This window comes from Euprymna scolopes, chromosome 40 (genome assembly GCF_053919585.1).
Source record: "Euprymna scolopes isolate OS-2025 chromosome 40, ASM5391958v1, whole genome shotgun sequence".
Lineage (NCBI taxonomy): Eukaryota > Metazoa > Mollusca > Cephalopoda > Sepiida > Sepiolidae > Euprymna > Euprymna scolopes.
In genome coordinates, this window is record NC_136521.1 from 4275919 (window position 1) to 4296469 (window position 20551).

The 20551-nt window shown below is 35.9% G+C and overlaps 1 protein-coding gene across 1 annotated transcript in view; it reads right to left on the bottom strand.

The window, feature by feature from the left end:
• The window catches only part of LOC145265356 (carbohydrate sulfotransferase 11-like), a 208174-nt gene that overhangs the window by 115594 nt on the left and 72029 nt on the right, over window positions 1-20551 (bottom strand). The window contains exon 2 of the mRNA XM_080121129.1: window positions 1207-1260. Within this exon, the coding sequence (XP_079977255.1) occupies window positions 1207-1260 (54 nt within the window). The remainder of the gene's footprint in view (window positions 1-1206; window positions 1261-20551) is intronic.

A 20551-nucleotide genomic window follows, 5' to 3' on the forward strand; every position in this document is an offset into this window, starting at 1 on the left:
TCCTGTTGCACCAAAGTCTTACTGACCAATAAGGAGGTATTTAGTTCTCTCACAAGAACTGTGAAACCAAAGTTGGAAAGTCGAATTATGTCAGCGCCCCAAAAGAGGGGGCACTCTGACCTGCAAAAAAAAAAAAAAAAAAAAAAAAAAAAAAAGTGCCCGGCCACTCCCGTCGGCATTTCCCAATAAGGGTGCTTCAGGCCGTTAGCAATGAACTAACCCCTTCTCAAAGAGAAGGCAAAGCCTGTGAGGGTGAACCTCCTAGAACTGCACAGGAACAGCATTACATCGCAATCAATGGGGAACAGGTCATTACAGAAATGATCTAATCGAGGGTTTCCTAATGGAGCCAGTACCACCTCCACCAGAAGGGCGTTGGCCAAATTTATCATATAGGAGGCCCTTAAGATCCTCGGAGAGGGCGGGGAGACTTAAAGCTTTCAGTAACATTAAGTGTTTCGACTTTGTTGTTGATGGTCAATAACAACCTGTATATTGATTGGTGATTCCTGTGATTATTGATTTTATTGATTATTGTATTTGCAATTATTTATTTTTTACTTTAATTATGTACTATCACTTTTGTTTTGTTTTTTTTTTACATAGCAGTCACCACCCATCAAGGCCTGGAGGCCACTCGAGGATAAGGGTTATAGCGTGTACAGTAATGGGATAATATTGTAATCGTTAGTAATGGAAATTTGGTAAATTGGATTACTTAAGGGGGGGGGCGGTTCATCAAGAATTTGTTTATGCTGGACTTGAAGACAACCAAGTTATAGTCAGCTGGAAAGCAGACAAATGGAAGCGAGTTCCACTGGTGTGCAGTTCTAAGAAAAAAAACTTTGTTCATGGAATCTACATTTTGATTTAGGCACAGATAAAGAGTGGGGGAAAATTGACAGTGGTTTCAGCTATCCCTTGAAGAGGCAGTCTATATAGGAACAAAAATAAAAACTGCCTCCATCATGAAGGATTTCTCCTTCAGTGACTAAGGACAAAAAAGGCGAAGTGCAGCATCAGAACAGATACTACACTTTCTTTCTGGCCAAGGTGATTTATTATGAATTTTGCTTAATAAAAACAGAAAACAAAAATGTTCAAACATAACTCCATCACAAAATCAAAGCAGAAATTTAGTTTATGGCCAAAATATTTACTTTTAGGAATTAATCAACGTTTAATAAACAAATATGTTAAGCATACCTGGGAGTATCAATGGCACATCAGCAATTCGACTGTTGTTTTTCTGAGGCACTCCTGAGTTTGAAAAGAAAAAAAATTATTAGATATTAAAACAGATAAGTATATGTATATTAGTGGCCTGGCAAAGCAACAGGGGAGACAACAGAAACAGCAAAACTAAAGCTGGCCTGCCAGGACACACACACACATATATATATATATATATATATATATATATATATACGTATATATATGTAATATCTTATTAAATATCTATGCATATAAAGTTTTAATATGGACACTACATATATATATATACATGTGTGTGTGTGTGTGTGTATATATATATATATATATATATACACACACACACATATATACTAGCATTTCAGCCCAGCGTTGCCCGGGTGTTTGGAGGTGTATGTTGAGCAAAAAAAAAAAAAAAAAAAAAAAAAATTAAATAACTTAAACGGTCAATTCTTTTAACTTTGACCCTTATTACAACCCCTTAACATTTATTGTTTTGGACTCAAATCAAGTTAGATCCATGTCCAAGGAACCTATATCTAAAATTTCAAGTGTTTAGACTCAAAATTATCAGGAGTTTGGTAAAGTTCTCAAAGGTCAAATCGTTGAACTCTGACCCCTTAACAGCCAAATTTCTGGCCGAAAATCGATCAAAAGTTTTTCCAAATCTCAGTACCCTGTATATTACATTTCGAGTCTGTAGACTTAAAATTGACAGAGTTATTGCATAGGGAAATGTACACAGACATGTTCACTTTTATATATATACTAGCTTGGGTGCCCGGCGTTGCCCCGGTGTTTGGATGCAGGCTGGCTCAAACTCATTCCGTGAAGGAGGAAAAGAACATAAAAAACAAAACAAACATGACGTCTTTGCATTTTTGCCCATGGCCAAACCGGAAGTGATGTAGGTTTAAATTAAGGCTAGTCAATCGAAAAGAGAGGATGGCTTTCAAAAACATTGGCGAAAAAGCGCCCAGTTGAAGGTGAAGTGATTAATCAATGTTTTTAGCCAATTTTTTCTATATTTGTCGTCCGAAGGTTCAGCTTCACAACGATACCAATCTCGTGAAAATCCGTCGCCTGTCGAAAATTTTAGGCATACATACATTTAAACAAAAAGGGGAGATTTATATTATAGATTATATTGGACGCAATATATAGTAAAATGATTTCAAAAGTTAAAAAAAAGAAAAATAAAGACTTGTGCGATACCACCGAGAATCAAAACCAAGACCTTCAGCTTACGACATATTTTTGCCTCTGCCGCCAATGACTGGGCCATGAAGACATTTACTGGAAAGCTAAAAAGAAAAACATGAACCAATAGCTACTATGTTGTGCATTCGTAATAGCAGCATTCGACCTTCACCTGGCAAATTTCATCTTGTTTTTTTTTTTTAATTTTCGCACCGATTTTTCCGGGCTAAAGCCCAAATATAAAGTTTCACATGGATTCAAATACCTTATATATGAAGTTGCATGTCTGTAGACCAAAAGCTCTAGGAGGAGTTTGGTAGGCAAATTTTTTTAAACAAAAATATATACGTATACATAAGTATATATGGAAACAATTGTGTTTACTATAAACTTTTTACGCAAATATTATGCAAGTATAAATCATCTAGAACATCTGCATTAATACATTAATTTATATAATTACATAAAATAGTGAACTAAATATGATCATCTAATGAGAAAACCGAAAAAACTAATAGGGAATTAAAATGAATGTTTAAAGGAATACGCAAATTAGCTAGATCTTCTGCTAGTGAATGCAATTCCACGCCCCGTACATAACAAACTTGTATTTTCTTTTTAAATAAAGAAAAGGATTTTAATATGAATTTCAATACACACACTTGAAAAACGAATTTATAAGAGTATAGATATACACAAATATACGCAAATTCGGGCATATTTTAATGGTTTGAAAATATAGGTTCATTTTTACCAACTGTCATAAAATTTTAACCATAGAATAGTATTATAATCTTCTAAAAGCCTGAGAATTTTCATGTAGTTTCATCCTATGTAACCAAAGATACGAGCATTTGGGTTTGTATTACTGTACACACAGATTCGAAAAAGTTGTCAAAAAACAAATATATAAATAAATGTTATCAAAGGCAAGCTAAGTTACTTTTCTACCAAACTGGATATATTTTTCGTGTTTTTATTCAATGTAACATGTTTATTCAGTTCGAAAACCATACAGTGTTTACCGATGTATTGGAAAATTCAAGATGCCGTTTGACTCCCTCTTTAACACGGTAAGTTTGGGAAAAGGTGTTATAAATAAAAAACTGGATAAAATACTGTTAAAAACTTGTTGAATATATGTTACCGTGACATAGGTTGACATATATTCGGCGGATTTTTAATAGTATTTTGTCTAGTTTTTTTTTTTTTATAACACCTTTTCCCGAACTTACCGTGTTAAAGAGAGAGTCAGCCGCCATCTTGAATTTTCCAATACATCGGTAAACACTGTATGGTTTTCGAGCTGAATAAACATGTTACATTGAATAAAAACACGAAAAATATATCCAGTTTGGTAGAAAAGTAACTTAGCTTGCCTTTGATGACATTTATTTGTTATATATTTGCTTTTTGACAACTTTTTTGAATCTATGTGTACAGTAATACAAACCTGAGCATTTTAATATTCAATTTGGCTGCAAATATATATATATATATATATATATATTACACATACATACACATATCACTTGTTCTTGGCAATTTTAAAAATTCAAAATCTCGACGACTAATGATCAGAATTTAACAAACAAAAAAAAAAAAAAAAAAAAAAAAACAAAAAAAAAAAAAAGCCTCATTGGAAAGCTAATGAATTGAATTGTGTAGCCGACTATGTGACATTTGCTCTAAAGGCCACACATTGTTTTAACAAGTGGGGGATCACTTTTCTATAGTAATTCAACGTAAAATGAGCACCTACTTTATGGGCACTATGGATATAAAGTAGGTGTTTATTTTACGTTAAATTAATATAGAACAGTGATTCCCCCACTTTTTGAAACCATAATTCGTTCATAGCATTGAAATTACTCATTTCCTGGGATTTTAAGTGTTGTTTTCGTCTTCAGCACCCTCAAAAACCTTTAATAGTTGTAATTTTAAAGGATTTTTTGTGGGTGGAAAGATACTGCACCTTTACCAATATTTAACTCATAGTCATTTGTTTTCCTAGTTTTGCACATGAATTAAAAAATTGATATTTTTACCAAAACCTCTGGCCTTGATGGAGGGTAGACCAAAACTTGCTATGGTTTCAAATGATCTGAAATAACAGCAAGGGGAGACTTGATTCCAAATATTTCTCCTATGTTATATCTTCCCTCTTTGGTTTTCATACATAAAGTAAATTTCACAGTGTATAAAAATTATTTGATACTGGAGATATTCATAATCGTACCCAATTTCCAAAATAGAGAAGACTTAACATACAAGAAATATTTGGAATCAAGTCTCTTGTTATTTCAGATCATTTTTTTTTTTTTTTTTTTTTACATAGGCATCACCACATTATCAAGGCCAAGAGTCCACTCAAGGATAAGGGTTAAAGAGTGTACAGTAGACATTGGACAATATAGTAATCGTTAGTAATGAAAATTTGGTAAATTTGATAACTTATATGGAACGGCTCATCAAGAACTTATTTACGTTAGACTTGAACACAACCATATTGTAGTCAGCCGGAAAGCAGGAAAACGGAAGACAATTCCACAGGCGTGCAGTTCTAAGAAAGAAGCTTTGTTCATGGAATCTACGTTTAGGTTTAGGCACAGATAAAGAGTGGGGGGAATTATTGATAGTGTGTACAGCTAGACGAGTGTTTCTTGTGAAAGTTTGGCGAGGGGGGACCATAGACTGAAGCTCAATTGAACATGTTCCATGAAAATAACGATACATCAGAGACAAACTCGCAACATCTCTTCTGTGAGATAGAGGTTGCAAGGAGGAGAAAAGGACATCTCCTACGAGGCTACGAAGTCTATTTTGAACTCTATCAAGGCAGGACAAGTCCTTTCTAGCAGCTCCTGCCCAGATGTGGCAACAATATTCCATCCTTGGACGTACCTGGCTCTTATATAGATAGAGAATAGCATCAGCAGTGAGATATTTACCGGATCTATAGAAAAATCCCACCATTTTCCCAGCAGCCTTGGCAACAGATTTGATGTACGTGTTCCATTTAAGATCAGGAGTAAAGGTCAAGCCCAGCTTGTCAAAACTTGAGGCCTCCTGAAGACAAGAGCCATTCATTTCAATTGATGCCAGATGTGGATCAGAATGTTGATGTAAAGAGAGAAGCTTGGTTTTAGATGCATTAAAAGTAACCAGCCACTCCTTTCCCCATTGTACTACGTGCTCAAGATCAGAGGAGAGAGAATTGGAGAGAACTTGGTCGTTTACTGTCTTAGATGTGCTACCATAAATGGTAGTGTCGTCAGCATAAATGTCTACAAATGATGTAAGGATGTGATTTGGAAAATCATTAATGTAGATCAGGAAAAGAGTTGGGCCCAGGATGGACCCCTGAGGGACACCGGCATTAATACTGTGAGCTTCTGATTTTTGCCCCTCAACTACTACTCTTATGAATCTATGAGAAAGAAATGATTTAATAATTGAGAAGACATTTCCAGCTATACCATAGCTAGAAATCTTATGAAGTAAACCTTTATGCCATACCCTATCAAAGGCCTTAGATATGTCAAGAGCAATTGCCCTAGAAAGGTGGCCTCCGTCGAGAGATTTGCTAATCCTATCAGATATAACTGTAAGCACATCTGCTGTAGATCTATCAGAATGGAAACCATATTGAGTGTCACTAAGGTTATTTTTGTTGAGATGGTTGATTACTTCTGTATTTAACACAGATTCCAACAACTTATGACGCACAGGAGACTTATTGGCCTGTACTGAGAGGGGGATGAGCGATCACCTGAATTCTTAAATACAGGGCATACTGATGAGATTTTCCAGGGAGATGGGAAACTATTCTCCTTAAGACAACGTTTAAACACTTTTGTAGGTATGGGCACTAGTTCAGGTTGAAGTTTTTTGAGTACTATAATTGGAATACCGTCAGGGCCAGCTGCTTTACTGGAATCAAGGTTTTTGATTAGCTTGGCAACATCACGTACAGATATACGTATATCACATAGCGTGTTTTCTGATACAAGAGTAAATATTGGGGGTTGGGGGCCTTGGTCGCAAAGGGTAGAATTTGCAGCAAAGTTCTTGACAAAGAGTTTGGCTTTGTCTGATGCTGACAAGATTACCTCAGGTCCATTGATAATAGTTGGGATGGAGCACACGCTTCTGTTCAGGATTCTGTTTGCTATTTGCCAAAACTGGTGAGAACCAAGCCGCTGCTCAGCTACTTTGGACTTAACAGATTGAGCATACAACTCTCTTGTGTTCTTAATTACTTTCTTACAATGGTTGCTGGCAGTCCTGAAAGCGGCTTTAGTTTCCATACATCTATTACATTGGAAGCAGTGGAAAAAGTGATTTCTGTGCGCAATGGCAGCAGCACATTCTGGAGAGAACCATGGCTGGCTGTTAGGTTTTTGCTGTAACTTTTTCGAGGGTATGAAACGGTCAATACCTACAATTAACCATTCCGTCAGGTTTAATACTATAGAGGACATCCTTTTTAAACATGGAATGCAGAGGTAGATCAGGTATAAATGTATGGAAACTATCCCAGTCAGCCTTGGTGTATCGATATACTGTACGATGGAGAGGTACGTCTGGGGACTTATTACATTTCATTTTTATCTTAATTGATACAACAGAGTGGTCGGAAGATCCAAGAGGCGTCAGAACAGAAACTGAACATAGTTCAGGCTAAGTTGTGAGAAAAAGGTCTAGTAGGCTTGCATACTGGCCGTCATTGTCAGGCACACGGGTGGGTTCCTTAACAATCTGAGTGAGGTCATAGGCAATTGAGAAATCATGACAGAACCTCCCCTCATCATCAGTCTTGTTTGAGTGGGTCAACCATTCGACATTGTGAACATTGAAGTCTCCACATACGTGAATGTTAGCTGAATGATAAGCAGATAGGACTTGGTCAATTTTCTCAGATATGCTTTGAAAGAAAGTAACTCCGCTGTTGTGGGGGCGATAGAGAGTAAATATAAATGCAGTAGTGTGAGCTAAAGCAATCCGGAAGCACATATAGGGTAAGTTAGGATCTTCCCTGGAGATGTCCCTACCACATGGAAAGCTATCTTTAATATAGGCACATATTCCATGCCCATGGCGATCTTGGGGGTCAAATTTAGAAGTTAAGTTAGGGTATCCTTTAATTGCAAACTCTTCTAGGGAAATAGCCTGTCCAATGCCAGTTTCACTTAAAAATAAAAGGTCTGGTTTAGTCTCTTGTAATTGGGTTTCAACCTCTGGAAGGTTAGAACGTAGACCCCTGATGTTGGAGAAGGAGACATGGTAGTAGGGGTCTACGTTGGAAGTTGGAGAACCGGGTTTAATCGTGTATTTTTTCTTGAAACTTGTCATGATGAAATTTTGGAATTTGTGGACTAGGTCGTCAGATTTACTTAGAGCAGGACAGAGAGGGGGAAACTAAGAGAGAAAAAGAAACAAAGAATTTTTTTTTTTTTTTTTTGTAGCTAATGATAAGGTAAAGCCGTAACAATTACCCACTAGTATGGCATCGAGAGGCCCCACCAGAAGCTACTGCATGGTCCAGAATCCATTCACCAAATGGCAATACAGCAGCCCCAGTACTTTGCACCTGCTGATAGGACAGCCTCCTTAGTGGTTAATCCAAGGTTCGGGTCCCTGACTATCAGGCGGATAACGTCAGCCCAGACAAAACGTTTACCTCCAGCACCCTTACTAGTGACATGGCTACAAGGACAGACATAGAAACAGAAAATTTCCGCCATCTCTGCCAACTGTTTGCACAAAATACTGCCAACCTAGAAAACATTTGAAACCATAGCAAATTTTAGTCTCCCTTTCATCAAGTTTGGGGGAAATTATATAAGTATGTTTCGTAGCACAAAATCATTCACTTAATTATTATGTCAATCAGTGAATCTATTTTGCCCTTAACTCATCAGAAGAAATAACAACAATCAATCCACCAAAAGGAAATAAAATGCGTTTGGACATGATTAAAAAATCTGAAAATTGGAAGAGAAGCTGCAAATACTTTATAGTTTGCTTAGATACCATAAGTTATTTGCTGTTAAGAATTATGAATTTCAGATCATTTGAAACCATAGCAGAATTAAAAGGAATAAATTGTAAGATGGTCAACATCATGAAATTTGGAAGATAGACTTTTGTCATTTATTTATTATGCTTAAAGAGGCAAAAATAAATAGAAAAGAGGCTTGCCTTTTTTCTGTTGTTCTTGGCCTTCAGGCCGGGATCAAAGTGTAGTATCTGTCCAGCAGACACTGCCAGCAAAGACCATATGTGGGGGGAAACCCTACATATAAGACCTTGGTCAATGTAGGGGCAATCCTTCATATAAATTGTTACTATCCAGCTCCCCTATTCCCCGGGGAGTTGGTCCCCATTTCCCCTTCACTCCTCACATAAAAAAATCGGCCTTGTGTCTAATTTGCTTAGTGGGGGGGAGGGGGGTCAAAATAAATACCTCAAAGTGTAGTATCTGTTCCGACAGACACTGCCAGCAAAGACCATATGTGGGGAAAACCCTACATATAAGACCTTGGTCAATGTAGGGGCAACCCTTCATACAAATTGTCACTATCCAGCTCTCCTACTCCCCGGGGAGTTGGTCCACATTTCCCCTTCACTCCTCACTTTAAAAAAAAAAAAAATCAGCCTTGTGCCTAATTTGCTCGGTGGGGGAGCAAATAAATACCCTGTGGTACTTGGCCTTCTGGCCGGGATCAAAGATGCTGCACTTAAGATAATTTGTACCTGTCAATGGAGGAGAAACCCTCTGTACTGAGACAATTATTTTTGGTCACAACCAGAGTGCCCCCCTTTTTACCCTACTTTTAGGGGAGCTGGTTCCCCACCCCCACCCCACATTAAAAAACGGCCTTGTGCCTAATTTGCTTTAGTGGGAAAGCAAATAAATACCTTAAAGAGGCATATTTTCAACACCTGAAGAAGGTCGCAGGTTGCAGCGACCGAAATGTGTTAATAACATCCAAGATAAGAATAGTCTGATTAACGAACATCACACACGATTTCTTAAAACTGTTATATAACAGGAGAGTTCTGATGATCGTTATGACGGTAGGATGCTATTAGCCATGGCAATCGGTCGTTGGAAAGGGTTTTTTTATAATTGTTATATAATTTGTCTTAATGAAAGATTAACTTATCTCCCTTGCTTTACAGCCACTTCCGATACTTCAGCTGTTACCAATTGCAGATCTAAAATTTTGGAATTTAAAAAAAATTTTTTTTTTTTTATTGCAATTTCACCCTAAACAAGGCACATTGCCACTTTGCTGTAGGGGGCTGCTATCAGGGAACATAAGCTACAGGGGTACTATGTAGGGAGTTGGGCAGCAAGATGTCGGTTCACGTAGCACTTGAACTTCTGCATGTCAGTACAGTTGGGGGAAGCAGGAACTCGGAAGGGAGTTCCAAAGTCTAGCTGGGGGAAGAAACTACTGGAGTAGAAGGTTCTCTTACATCTAGGGATCTCAACTGTGAAGGGGTGGAATTTTGCTGCTTGTCGGAGATATTTATGTCGAGGGGGCACAAGTTCTTGCAGTTTGTCAGAGGATTCACCATTGAAATATTTGTAGAACAGTCAGAGAGAGGCTACATCACGTCGATGGGACAGAGGCTGAAGCTTAGATGACAGTTCAGGACCTATTAGGTTGGCGACTCACTTTTGAACCCTGTCTAGGAGTGACAGACTAGTAGCAGATGCACCAGCCCAAATAGGACAACAATACTCCATACATTGGCGAATAGTGGCCTTATAGAGGTACGGGATACTTTCGGGCATTAGTAGCTTTCTAGCACAGTACAGAGAACCTACCACCTTTTTTTTTTTTTGCAGCGTTTCTGGCAATAAACTAAACTAAAAAAAAAAAAAAAAAAAAAAAAAAAAAACATTTAACCTAGGTTTAAAATAGGTCAGGGCGCTCCCTACTAAAATAGTACACACAAAGGAACGGGTGAACTGGAGGTCAGCTGGGCCTTTGTCCTGTAAGTGCCTACTCATTGGCTGATTAGGAAGTGTGCGGTAGAAACTAGAAAGCTGATTGGCTAACTAAAAACACAATAGAAAGTGCATATATAAAAACGCGAGACAACCAAAAAATCCTAGCATAAGCCTGATGAATCCTAGCATGGATGAAACGCAGAATATTCTGGGTAGCTTAATCGCCATATATATCTTATAACTTACTACCTAGTTCTACATATGTATTGAGCACTGTTGAAGTAAATACTTTAAGTTTATGTGATAAAATGTAGTCATATATATGTAAAAATATTTTTAACCTTTATATATCTAAATTTGAAATAAAGAATGTAAATATACTAAATACTAATCATAGTGGGGGTGATAAGTAGTTAAATGGATTAATCCTAATCTTATAAATACAAGACTGATAAATTAAAAAATTTATCCATTTTAAATGTGGAAATCAGGTAAGAAATTGATTTTTATAGTACGAAGGGGTTAGTAATTGCAATTAAGAATAGGAAATTGGATCAAATGTTTGTAACATGTCTTCTTCCTAAGATTAAGGGTGGTGGTGTTTGATCAACACTGCTGGAGAGCCATGATGTAATATACTGTTTTGTTTTTAAATCCTCGAAACAGTGTTTCATGGTAAACAACTGATGATCCCTTGAAAAATAAATTATTGGTACTATAGTCAATTCGAGAGCGAGTTGATGCAGTGATTGTAGGTGATTAAATGACTTACTGACTAGATGGTTTTCTAACGAATGATAAATATTTTTTTGTATAGTTTTAAAGGTTAAAAACTTCAAAGACTATATACACACACACACACACACACACACAGGCGGCAAAAAGAAAGTCCGCACTTGTAAATCTTTTTCAAAAACCGCAAATTTAAGCTAAATTTAATGTAACAGTTTAAACAAACTATAGCTCATGATCTTCATTGTATCTGACGAAGTTCAGACGGCACTCTTTGTTCTTTACAGAAATCATTGGCTTGCGTCTTATAGAGGAATAAAAGGTGAATCAAATGAGGTATAGGTTGTTTAAACAGATTAAATTTAACTTAAATTTACAGTTTTTGAAAAAGTTACAAGTGCGGACTTTCTTTTTGCCGGCACTATATATATATATATATATATAAATCAATGTTTATTTATTTATTTTTTTGCTGGCACTATATATATATATATATATATATATAAAAAATCAATGTTTATTTTTAAATATAAATAAATTCACTTGTACCTCCCTTTGACATATCCCCGACAAACACGCTTAGCAATAAGATCTCACCCCTTCACTGCTGAGGTCCCTAAATGCTAGAAAGCTTTCTATTCTAATACTTTCTTCCCTCTAACAGCTAGACTTTGGAATTCCCTTCCTGCTGCCTGCTTCCCTGGCTGTACTGATATGCAGAAGTTTAAATGTAACAAATAAATATCTTGTTAATCTTTCCTAATAGTAGCCCCTTACGTCCAAGTAGGGATATACTTTGTAAGGGGTGAACAGGAGTAAAAAATAAATTCTATGCGATCATGTTTTTTTCTAACTGGTGGTGGGAAATATAATTGGTATGACGGGGGGGGGGGGTTAGAAAATAGCTGGTCTAACTTAAGTCCACAAATATCTCAAACATGTATTTGCAAGTTTGTAGGATAAGGATTGATGTGAACATTGTTAAAACGATGACCGTGCGACCCTGATAAGAGTATTTCTTTCTTCTGCTAGATTTTCATCTAACAGATATTTGGCTCGGTCAGCAGGAAAAAGGTTTTCTTGGTTATTTTGATTTAAATAGAAAAGACGTGGGTTATCTACAGGGAAGGTTTAGGGTTACATCAAAGAATCTTGTACGGACTTGGTAGCATCTTGTATTTGTTTCAATTTCTAAGGATCCAACTGTTGTTCATTTTGCCTACATGTTGAGAATGTAATGTGGTGTCATCACCAAATATCCCCACCTCAGACGAGATCACAGCAGGGACTAGAGCTTAGTAAACATGTGACTTGTAAATATAAAGCCAAGGAATTTAAACGTTCAACTCTCGGGAAGGGTTGCCATCAGTTTTTTTTTTTGTTTTTTTTTTTTTACAAGGGGGGGGGATCACCACTTATCAAGGCCCGGAGGTCACTCAGGGATAAGGGTTATTGCGTGTACAGTAATCAATGAGATAGTATTGTAGTAATCATTAGTATTGGAGATTGGATAGAGTGTCTTACTTAAGGGGGCGGTTTGTCAGGAATTTGTTTATGTTGGACTTGAAGACATCCAAGTTGTAGTCAGATGGGAAACAGGCAAACGGAAGAGAGTTCCAAAGGCGTGCAGTTCTAAGAAAGAAACTCTGCTCATGGAATCTACGTTTGGATTTAGGCACAGTTAAAGTGTGGGGAAAATTATTGACAGTAGTTTCAGCCAGACGGGTGTTTCTCGTGAAAGATTGGCAAGGGGGGGGGGACAAGAGATTGGAGCTGAGACGAGAACTTGCCATGGAAATAACGATAAAACAAAGACAGGCTCGCAACGTCTCTTCTGTGGCAAATGTTGATTAAAAAAAGCTTCTGATAATAGTTAAAGTTACAAAAAAGAAAAAAAAAAAAAAAAAAGAAAGAAAAAAAAGTTTCTTGTAAATATTGAATGTCACTATCCATTTTAGGTCCATTATAAACCGGAGACGATTTTCTAAGGATTCAGCCATTGACTTGGATATTTGTGTTAAATATCACAAAAGTTCCATTTTTTTTGTTTTTTTTTAAATTAACAATTCCAATTAATCATTAAAAAAAAAAAAAGAAAAAAAAAACCATTTTACTGCAACTTGGAGGTCAATTTCTAAGGAGCCAATTATTACCTTGGATACTTGTGTTCAATTTGCTTACAAATCGATAACGCAATGTGGTGTCAACTGCAAATATAACCACCTCAGACGAGATTGCAGCAGGGACCTGCAGAGACACATCGTTTGTGAATATAAATTCACATACACATGGCTGATAAAACGCTTTGAATAGTCACAGATTTCAAGGAGGTTCTGGTAAAATATACATTTTAAAAACCAAAGCACTAAGTCCTCAAAATACTCCTGCTTTTTTTATTATATATATATATATATATATATATATATATATATATATATACTTTTGACTACTCATTTTTTTTGTTTGTGTTAAAAAAAAAAAAAAACTTCAATATGAGGAGTATTGAAAATTTTGAAAGTAATTTTCTGCAGACACCCACTGCTAAGTACATCAATCTTTTTACTGTTTTTATCCATTAAAAGTTTAATTGTATGTTGTTTTCTCTTGTGGTAGCTAGTAATTTAAAATCATGATACGCGGAAGAAAATTGTTTTTATTTGAGATTCGATGGAAAAACTAGCTGTTTTTTTTTTGTTTTATTTTAATCCAAAAAAAAAAAAAATAAAAAAAATAAACAAACAAGTGAAGCATGCATGGTACCCCGTGAGGCATAAAAAATGACTAAGTTCAGCATTTGTCCCCCTCCCCCCATTTAGCCCCAAAAATCCTCAGGGGACATCAGATCCTGGTGAAAATGAACAAACGGTGCAGTTTTAGGCCTTAACATATGTAAATTTGAGTTCTGCACCATCCAAAAAAAAACATGACTAAGTCCATCATTTGCCCTCCCCCCCCATTTAGCCCCAAAAGTCCCCAAATGTTTTTGACTCCTAATAGAGGTATGAGACGAATGGGTTCGCCAATCGTTTTTATAACCAACGGCTGTGCTAAACAACCAATGAAAACGTCTCAAAATTATTATAAAAATTGTTGGATTTTGGATTCAATCAGTTTGCCGTTTACTACGTCACGGACCGCATTTAATTCTTGGCCGCCATCTTGGTTACTGATCTGAACTACGCCGCCATCTTTGTTCAACACAATGCCTCAAAACTTAACAGGTTATGGGCCCAGCCACCGTTTTTTCTATGACGGATCGAAATCTAAATTCGAATTGTGGCAGGTAAAATTTCTGGGATATCTAAGGATTCGAAAACTACACAAAGTCATACAATCTCCAACAGAGAATCCAAACGACCCCGAATTTCTCAAAAAGAACGCGACTGTTTTTGCAGAACTGATTCAATGTTTAGACGATAGAAGTCTGTCTCTGATTATAAGAGACGCATTGGATGATGGAAGGAAAGCATTGAACATATTAAGAGAACATTATCAAAAGGGAAACCGAAAATAATATCCCTATATACAGAATTAACGTATGAAACGTAACGAGGATGAAATGATTACCGACTATGTTATAAGGGCAGAAACAACCGCCAATGCCTTAAAACTCTCAGGTGAAATAATAAGTGATAGCTTGTTGATATCAATGACGCTCAAGGGAATTCCAGCCGATTTTAAACCATTTCCAACTCAGAAAGACAAACCCATAAATTTCAGCGAATTTAAAGTGGCATTGTGCAGTTACAAAGAGATTAATCGTATGCTCGTGGACAATAATAACTCCAGCAATATTATGAAGTTCAAAAATGCTTCTCGAAAGCAGACACCATCAAATTACGCACCTCACCGCAACGTATTCTCCAAAAGTAATTTTCCCAAGAAAAAGAATAAAATTGTCATTGTGGACGACCCAACAAAAGTTTCCAATGTCGATATAAACGCTCTAAAATGGACTCCGTAAAAAACGTTGAGAACTTTGAGGAAGAACATACATTTCTATTCACATGTCACTTTGACAATCCCACAAACGGTAAAAATCTCCTTGTAGACTACAAGCGTACGTTATCACCAATGAATCTGATTTTATTAATTTTGATTCAAACTTTTAATCCTCAAAGTCATTTTGTGGAACTTGCCGACGGTAGTCAAATGATATAGTCTTGAAAAGAGACGATGCTAAAATATCCCTAAAAAAATAATAAAGGCGAAATCTGTAACTGTATTCTAAAAAATGCTCTGTTCATACCTACATTTAAGCAAGACATATTTTCCATTCAGGCTGCAATTAAACAAGGCGCGAATATACAATTTGGCCAAAATACATCAAAATTGATATACCCCATGGAACTGTATTTGACATTAAAGAAAATGGCCGACTATATTATTTAAATAGTATGGTTCCCTCAAAAACTGCCTGTCATGACTTGGAAACCTGGCATAAAATTCTAGGACACTGCAATACAGCTGATATTAAAAAATTACCAAATGTAGGCGAAGGCATGAAAACAATACCTTCAGACGATCTCCTAAACTGATGTGTGTGCACAGGGGAAAATATAAGATATAAGCCGAACGCCAGACAAAAAAGCTACGAAAATTCTCTCACTTGTGCATTGTGACTTAGCAGGTCCGATCAGCCCGATGGGGAGAAATAATCTAAGGTATGTTTTGAACTTTATTGATGGTTTTTCCAGTTTAATTATGGTTTATTTTCTAAAAAACAAATCCGATACTATCCTCGCCACTAAGAAATATTTAGCTGATGTTGCCCCGTACGGTTCAGTAAAATGTATTTGCTCAGACAATGTGACTGAATTTACTAGTAAAAACTTTGAACTTCTATTAATTAACCGCCATATTAAACACGAGAAATCGGCGCCGTATTCCCCCTTCCAAAATGGCACCACTGAAAGGGCATGGCGAACCCTTTTTAAGATGACAAGATGCCTACTTATCGAATCCAAATTAGCGCATAGTTTATGGACGTACGCTTTAATGGCAGCAGCATATATCAGAAATAGATCGTTCAATAAGAGGCTAGGAAAAGCGGTGTAAAACCTAAAATGAATAAAATGCCTCTATTTGGTTCTGATTGTTTTGCATTTATAGAAAATACCAGTAAACTAAATATTAAAAGCGAAAAAGGTACTTTCGTAGGTTACGATAAAAATAGCCCGCCATACTTAATCTACTTCGCAGCTCAAAATGCCATAGAAAGGGTTAGAGGTGTAAAATTCAACGATACATTAAATTAAAAAAATGGCGATCCAGTGGATGAAAAATGTGAAATATTACCTAGCATCTTAATCGATCACAATGAAAATATTAACAATTACAGTACTTCTGACGAAAATAGTAACCAGACACGTCGATACCCAATAAGGGAACGAAAAAGGCCAGACTTCTTACAAATTGAAAAGATACAAGATTATGCCGTGGATTACTGTTATTCGTTGAACAGCGCATCGGAAAGTTATGAGGCGATTAATTCACAAAATCACCAAGAATGGGAACAAGCTATGGTATCCGAATTGAAAGCTTTATCTGAAAATAACACATATGAAATAGTGGCAAAGCCAACAGATAAAAATATAATTTCTTCACGCTGGGAGGTTTCCAAAAATCACAGCTTCTGGCAGTGAAACTTTTAAAGCAAGATTTGTGGCAAAACGTTTCTCACAAATTTCTGGAGTGGAATATTTGGCAACATTTTCACCAACGACAAATTTAACGACAATTAGAATTTTATTACAACTTTCCACTCAATACAATTTAAAAATACATCAAATGGATGTAAAAAATGCTTATTTAAATGCTCCGATTGACTGAGAAATCTACATTTACCCTCCAGAGGGATTTAAAATGAAAAATAAAAATTGGGTGTGGGAATTAAATAAATCGTTATATGGACTAAAACTAAGTGCACACAATTGGAATTTAACACTCCATAATTATTTAATAGAACAGGAATTCAAACACTGTCCTGTAGACGCGTGCATGTATACCAAAAATGTGGGTAATAAATTGTTGATTTTGTTTTTTTTAGGTTGACGATATATTACTCGCCTCAAACTGTGACAACACTTTAAGAGATGTTAAAAATGAATTAAATAAAAAATGTAAAATAGTCGATCTTGAACGATTGTCATGGTTCCTCGGTATAAAATTTACCTGTGAAAATGAAACTATAACTATGAACCAATCACGATACATTAAAAAAAATTCTGCTCAAGTTCAGAATGCAAGTTTGTAAGCCGCATTCAACTCCCGTCGAAACGGACATAAATAAAAGTATAGGGACCGAAACAAAATTCATAGATAACTGAATATACAGGGAAATGGTAGGTAGCCTCATCTACTTTATGACCGCAAAAAGGCCTGACATATGTTACACTATAACAAAGCTATCTCAAAACTTATCGAAACCGACAATTAAAGACCTTAATCATGCAAAACAAACCCTTCATTACCTAAAAGGAACCAAGGAACAATCTTTAAGATTTAAAAAAATCTACATATCCTCTAAATTTAGAAGGCTTTTCGGATTCAGATTGGGCTAACTGAGGAGAGAGTATAGCGGGGTATTGTTTTAGACTGTCAAAGACTGGACCTATGATCTCTTGGAAAACTAAAAAGCAACAAATTGTTGCCCTTTCTACTTGTGAAGCAGAATATGTGGCTCTTACTCATTCCGCACAGGAGGCAATTTTTTTGAACACCCTTTTAAAATCTATTTTAAAACCAGATCTAAGTAAAAAAAACCTATAGTAATTCATTGTGATAATCAGAGCAGTATCTTATTAGCAAATAATTCATCAAAGGTCGAAGTATATTGATATCAGATATCATTTTATAAGGAAAAAAATCTACTACTCTTACTTATGTGACGGCTGAAAATAATATAGCTGACATTTTCACTAAACCTATAAAAAGAATAAAATTAAGACATTTTATAACCGAACTTTTTGGAATCTAATTATGAATAAATCTTTTAGAAACCCAAAAGGAGAAGCATGAACAGTCAAAATCACACACACAAAAGAAAAAAAAGCCACTTGTTAAAACCCTTTTGTAAACTTCCTATTTGTCAAATAGTTCTTTTTGTATCTTTTTTTTTTTTTTTTTGGCAAACATTTGTTAAAACAAAAAATGTATATTTGTGAATTTTTGTGCATATGTTTATGTATTTGAAAAGTATTCTATTTGTATGTTTATATATATTTAAAAAGTGTTTACTTTTATATCTATCAAAAAAAAATGGCTTCTTTTTGCACACATTATATCAATATATTAATCATTCTTTTTGACCAATGAGAATAAAGACAAATTCCCCCCAAACCAGAAAAAAAAAAAAAAAAAAAAAAAAAATTTTCTTGGTTTATTTTCTTTGTTCATTTATTTTTATTTATTTTTTTTTTCTTTCCTTTTCTCAAGTGAAACCAAAATTGAATCCGAAAGGATTTTTCCATTATATCAAAAAAGGGTGTGTGTAAAATGTTTTTTACTCCTAATGGGGGTAGTTATTTAATTGCCGCCCACCTCGGCAAAATGTGGCACAAGGCCGGAAAGTGGGGATCCAGCAGGCTCCCCTAAAGGAAGGGCACTCCTGCAATTTTTAGAAATTGCCTGAGTAACCCCGTCGGCATTCCCCGGTAGAGGCGCCTCAGGTAGTAAGCAATTAACTTACTCCACCGGAAAGCCCAGTGGCAAGGCCTGGGAGGGTGGACCTCCTAGGTATTACCCAGGCGGTGTACCTCAGTCCAACAGGTGCTGGACCGGTTCCCGGCCTCTCACCTGTTGGGCTGAGTGTCAAGTAACGAATCCTTGACGAGTACTACTACCCTATCTCCCTGCAGCCGAAGCCGCTAGGAGACCATCCCCATCAGGCTCCTAATGGGGGTATGAGATGAATGGATTCGCTAATCATTTTTATAACCAACGGCTGTGCTAAACAACCAATGAAAACGTCTCAAAATTATAAACATTATCGAATTTTAGATTCAATCAGTTCGCCGTTTACTACACCACGGACCGCATTTGATTCTTGTCCGCCATCTTTGTTACTGATCTGAACTACGCCGCCATCTTTGTTCAACACAATGTCTCAAAACTTAATATTTAAATTCGAGTTCAGCACCATGCAAACCTAAATAGACAAACACAGAAAATTTTGGACAAATATGGTAAAATAGTCCCAAAATGGAGTGTTTATTAGCCCTAAAAGAGCCCCTGGGGCACACCCAAGAGTTAGCGCAAAGTAAAAACAAATTTATATAAAAAATCAATTAGTTATAACTTTTAAGAAAGTTTTATAAAAATCTAAGGCATCAATTTTTTTTTTTTTAAATAAGCACAAAAGTATTAATTTTAGCCATCCCCAATCCTCCCATGATTGCACAAAGATCCTCTTAAAACCACACATGACTATCTTTAGAGAAAGACTCATGATTTATCGCCCATAGACAAAAAAAAAAAAAAAAAAAAAAAAAAAAAAAAGTGGTTAACTGACCTAATACGCTAGAATTGCTCAAAATGGGGATTCATTTTACATTAAATTCCAAAATAATAAATCTTTCATTAAAGTTTTTCAAGACGTTCACACATACTTGTCAAAAAAGCTAGAATCATATTTTGGAGAGGTAGTCAGATGGGGGGGGGGGGGGGTAATTGAAGGTGTTAATCTACAATACCAAAAAAATATTGCAATATCATTTTTAAAATGTCCTGAATTTAAATTGCATTTTTTTTGTACATAAAATGCATTGCAATTCAACTTTTCTTTTAAATGGATACATGGCATTTTTAAGGAATTACAGCATATTTATTTATTGTAAATTAATGGTTTTCAAATAATCTGCAGTAAATACTGCAGATTATTTGAAAACCATTAATTTCTGGAGATTTTCAGTGACATTTGAATTCCTTGCACAAAAATACACTTATATAGCAAATTTCATTGCTTAACCTTGTATTTTAACAAAGACTAGCGAGGGGTACCCGGCGTTGCCCGGGTGTTTGGAGGTGTGTGGTTTTGGGTAAATCAAAACTCATGGGGGAGTAAAAAAAAAAAAAAAAATGTTTTGGTAGGTAAGTATGAGGATTGAACCCGAACCGTTAAGGCAAAGTCGTAAATTAAAGTGTGAAAAAAAAAAAAAAAAAGAGTGCGACGGTTTTAACCATTGGGCCACCGCGAGATGCTAACGGAAACACGTTTGAATTTATTTAATTACTTGGATTTGGCAGGTGCACGTTTTAATGACTTATTGAGGTCAAGTTTGATTGCAGGATAGTATTTCATTTACTGCAGAAACGCTTTTTTTATTTTTATTTTCCCAAGATGTTATAGGAAAAAGACTAACCCACATGCGGCGAGCGACAAATGTCGAATATTTATCTTCCCGAAGTCAAGCAAATTAAATAGACAGGCGAGCTCCG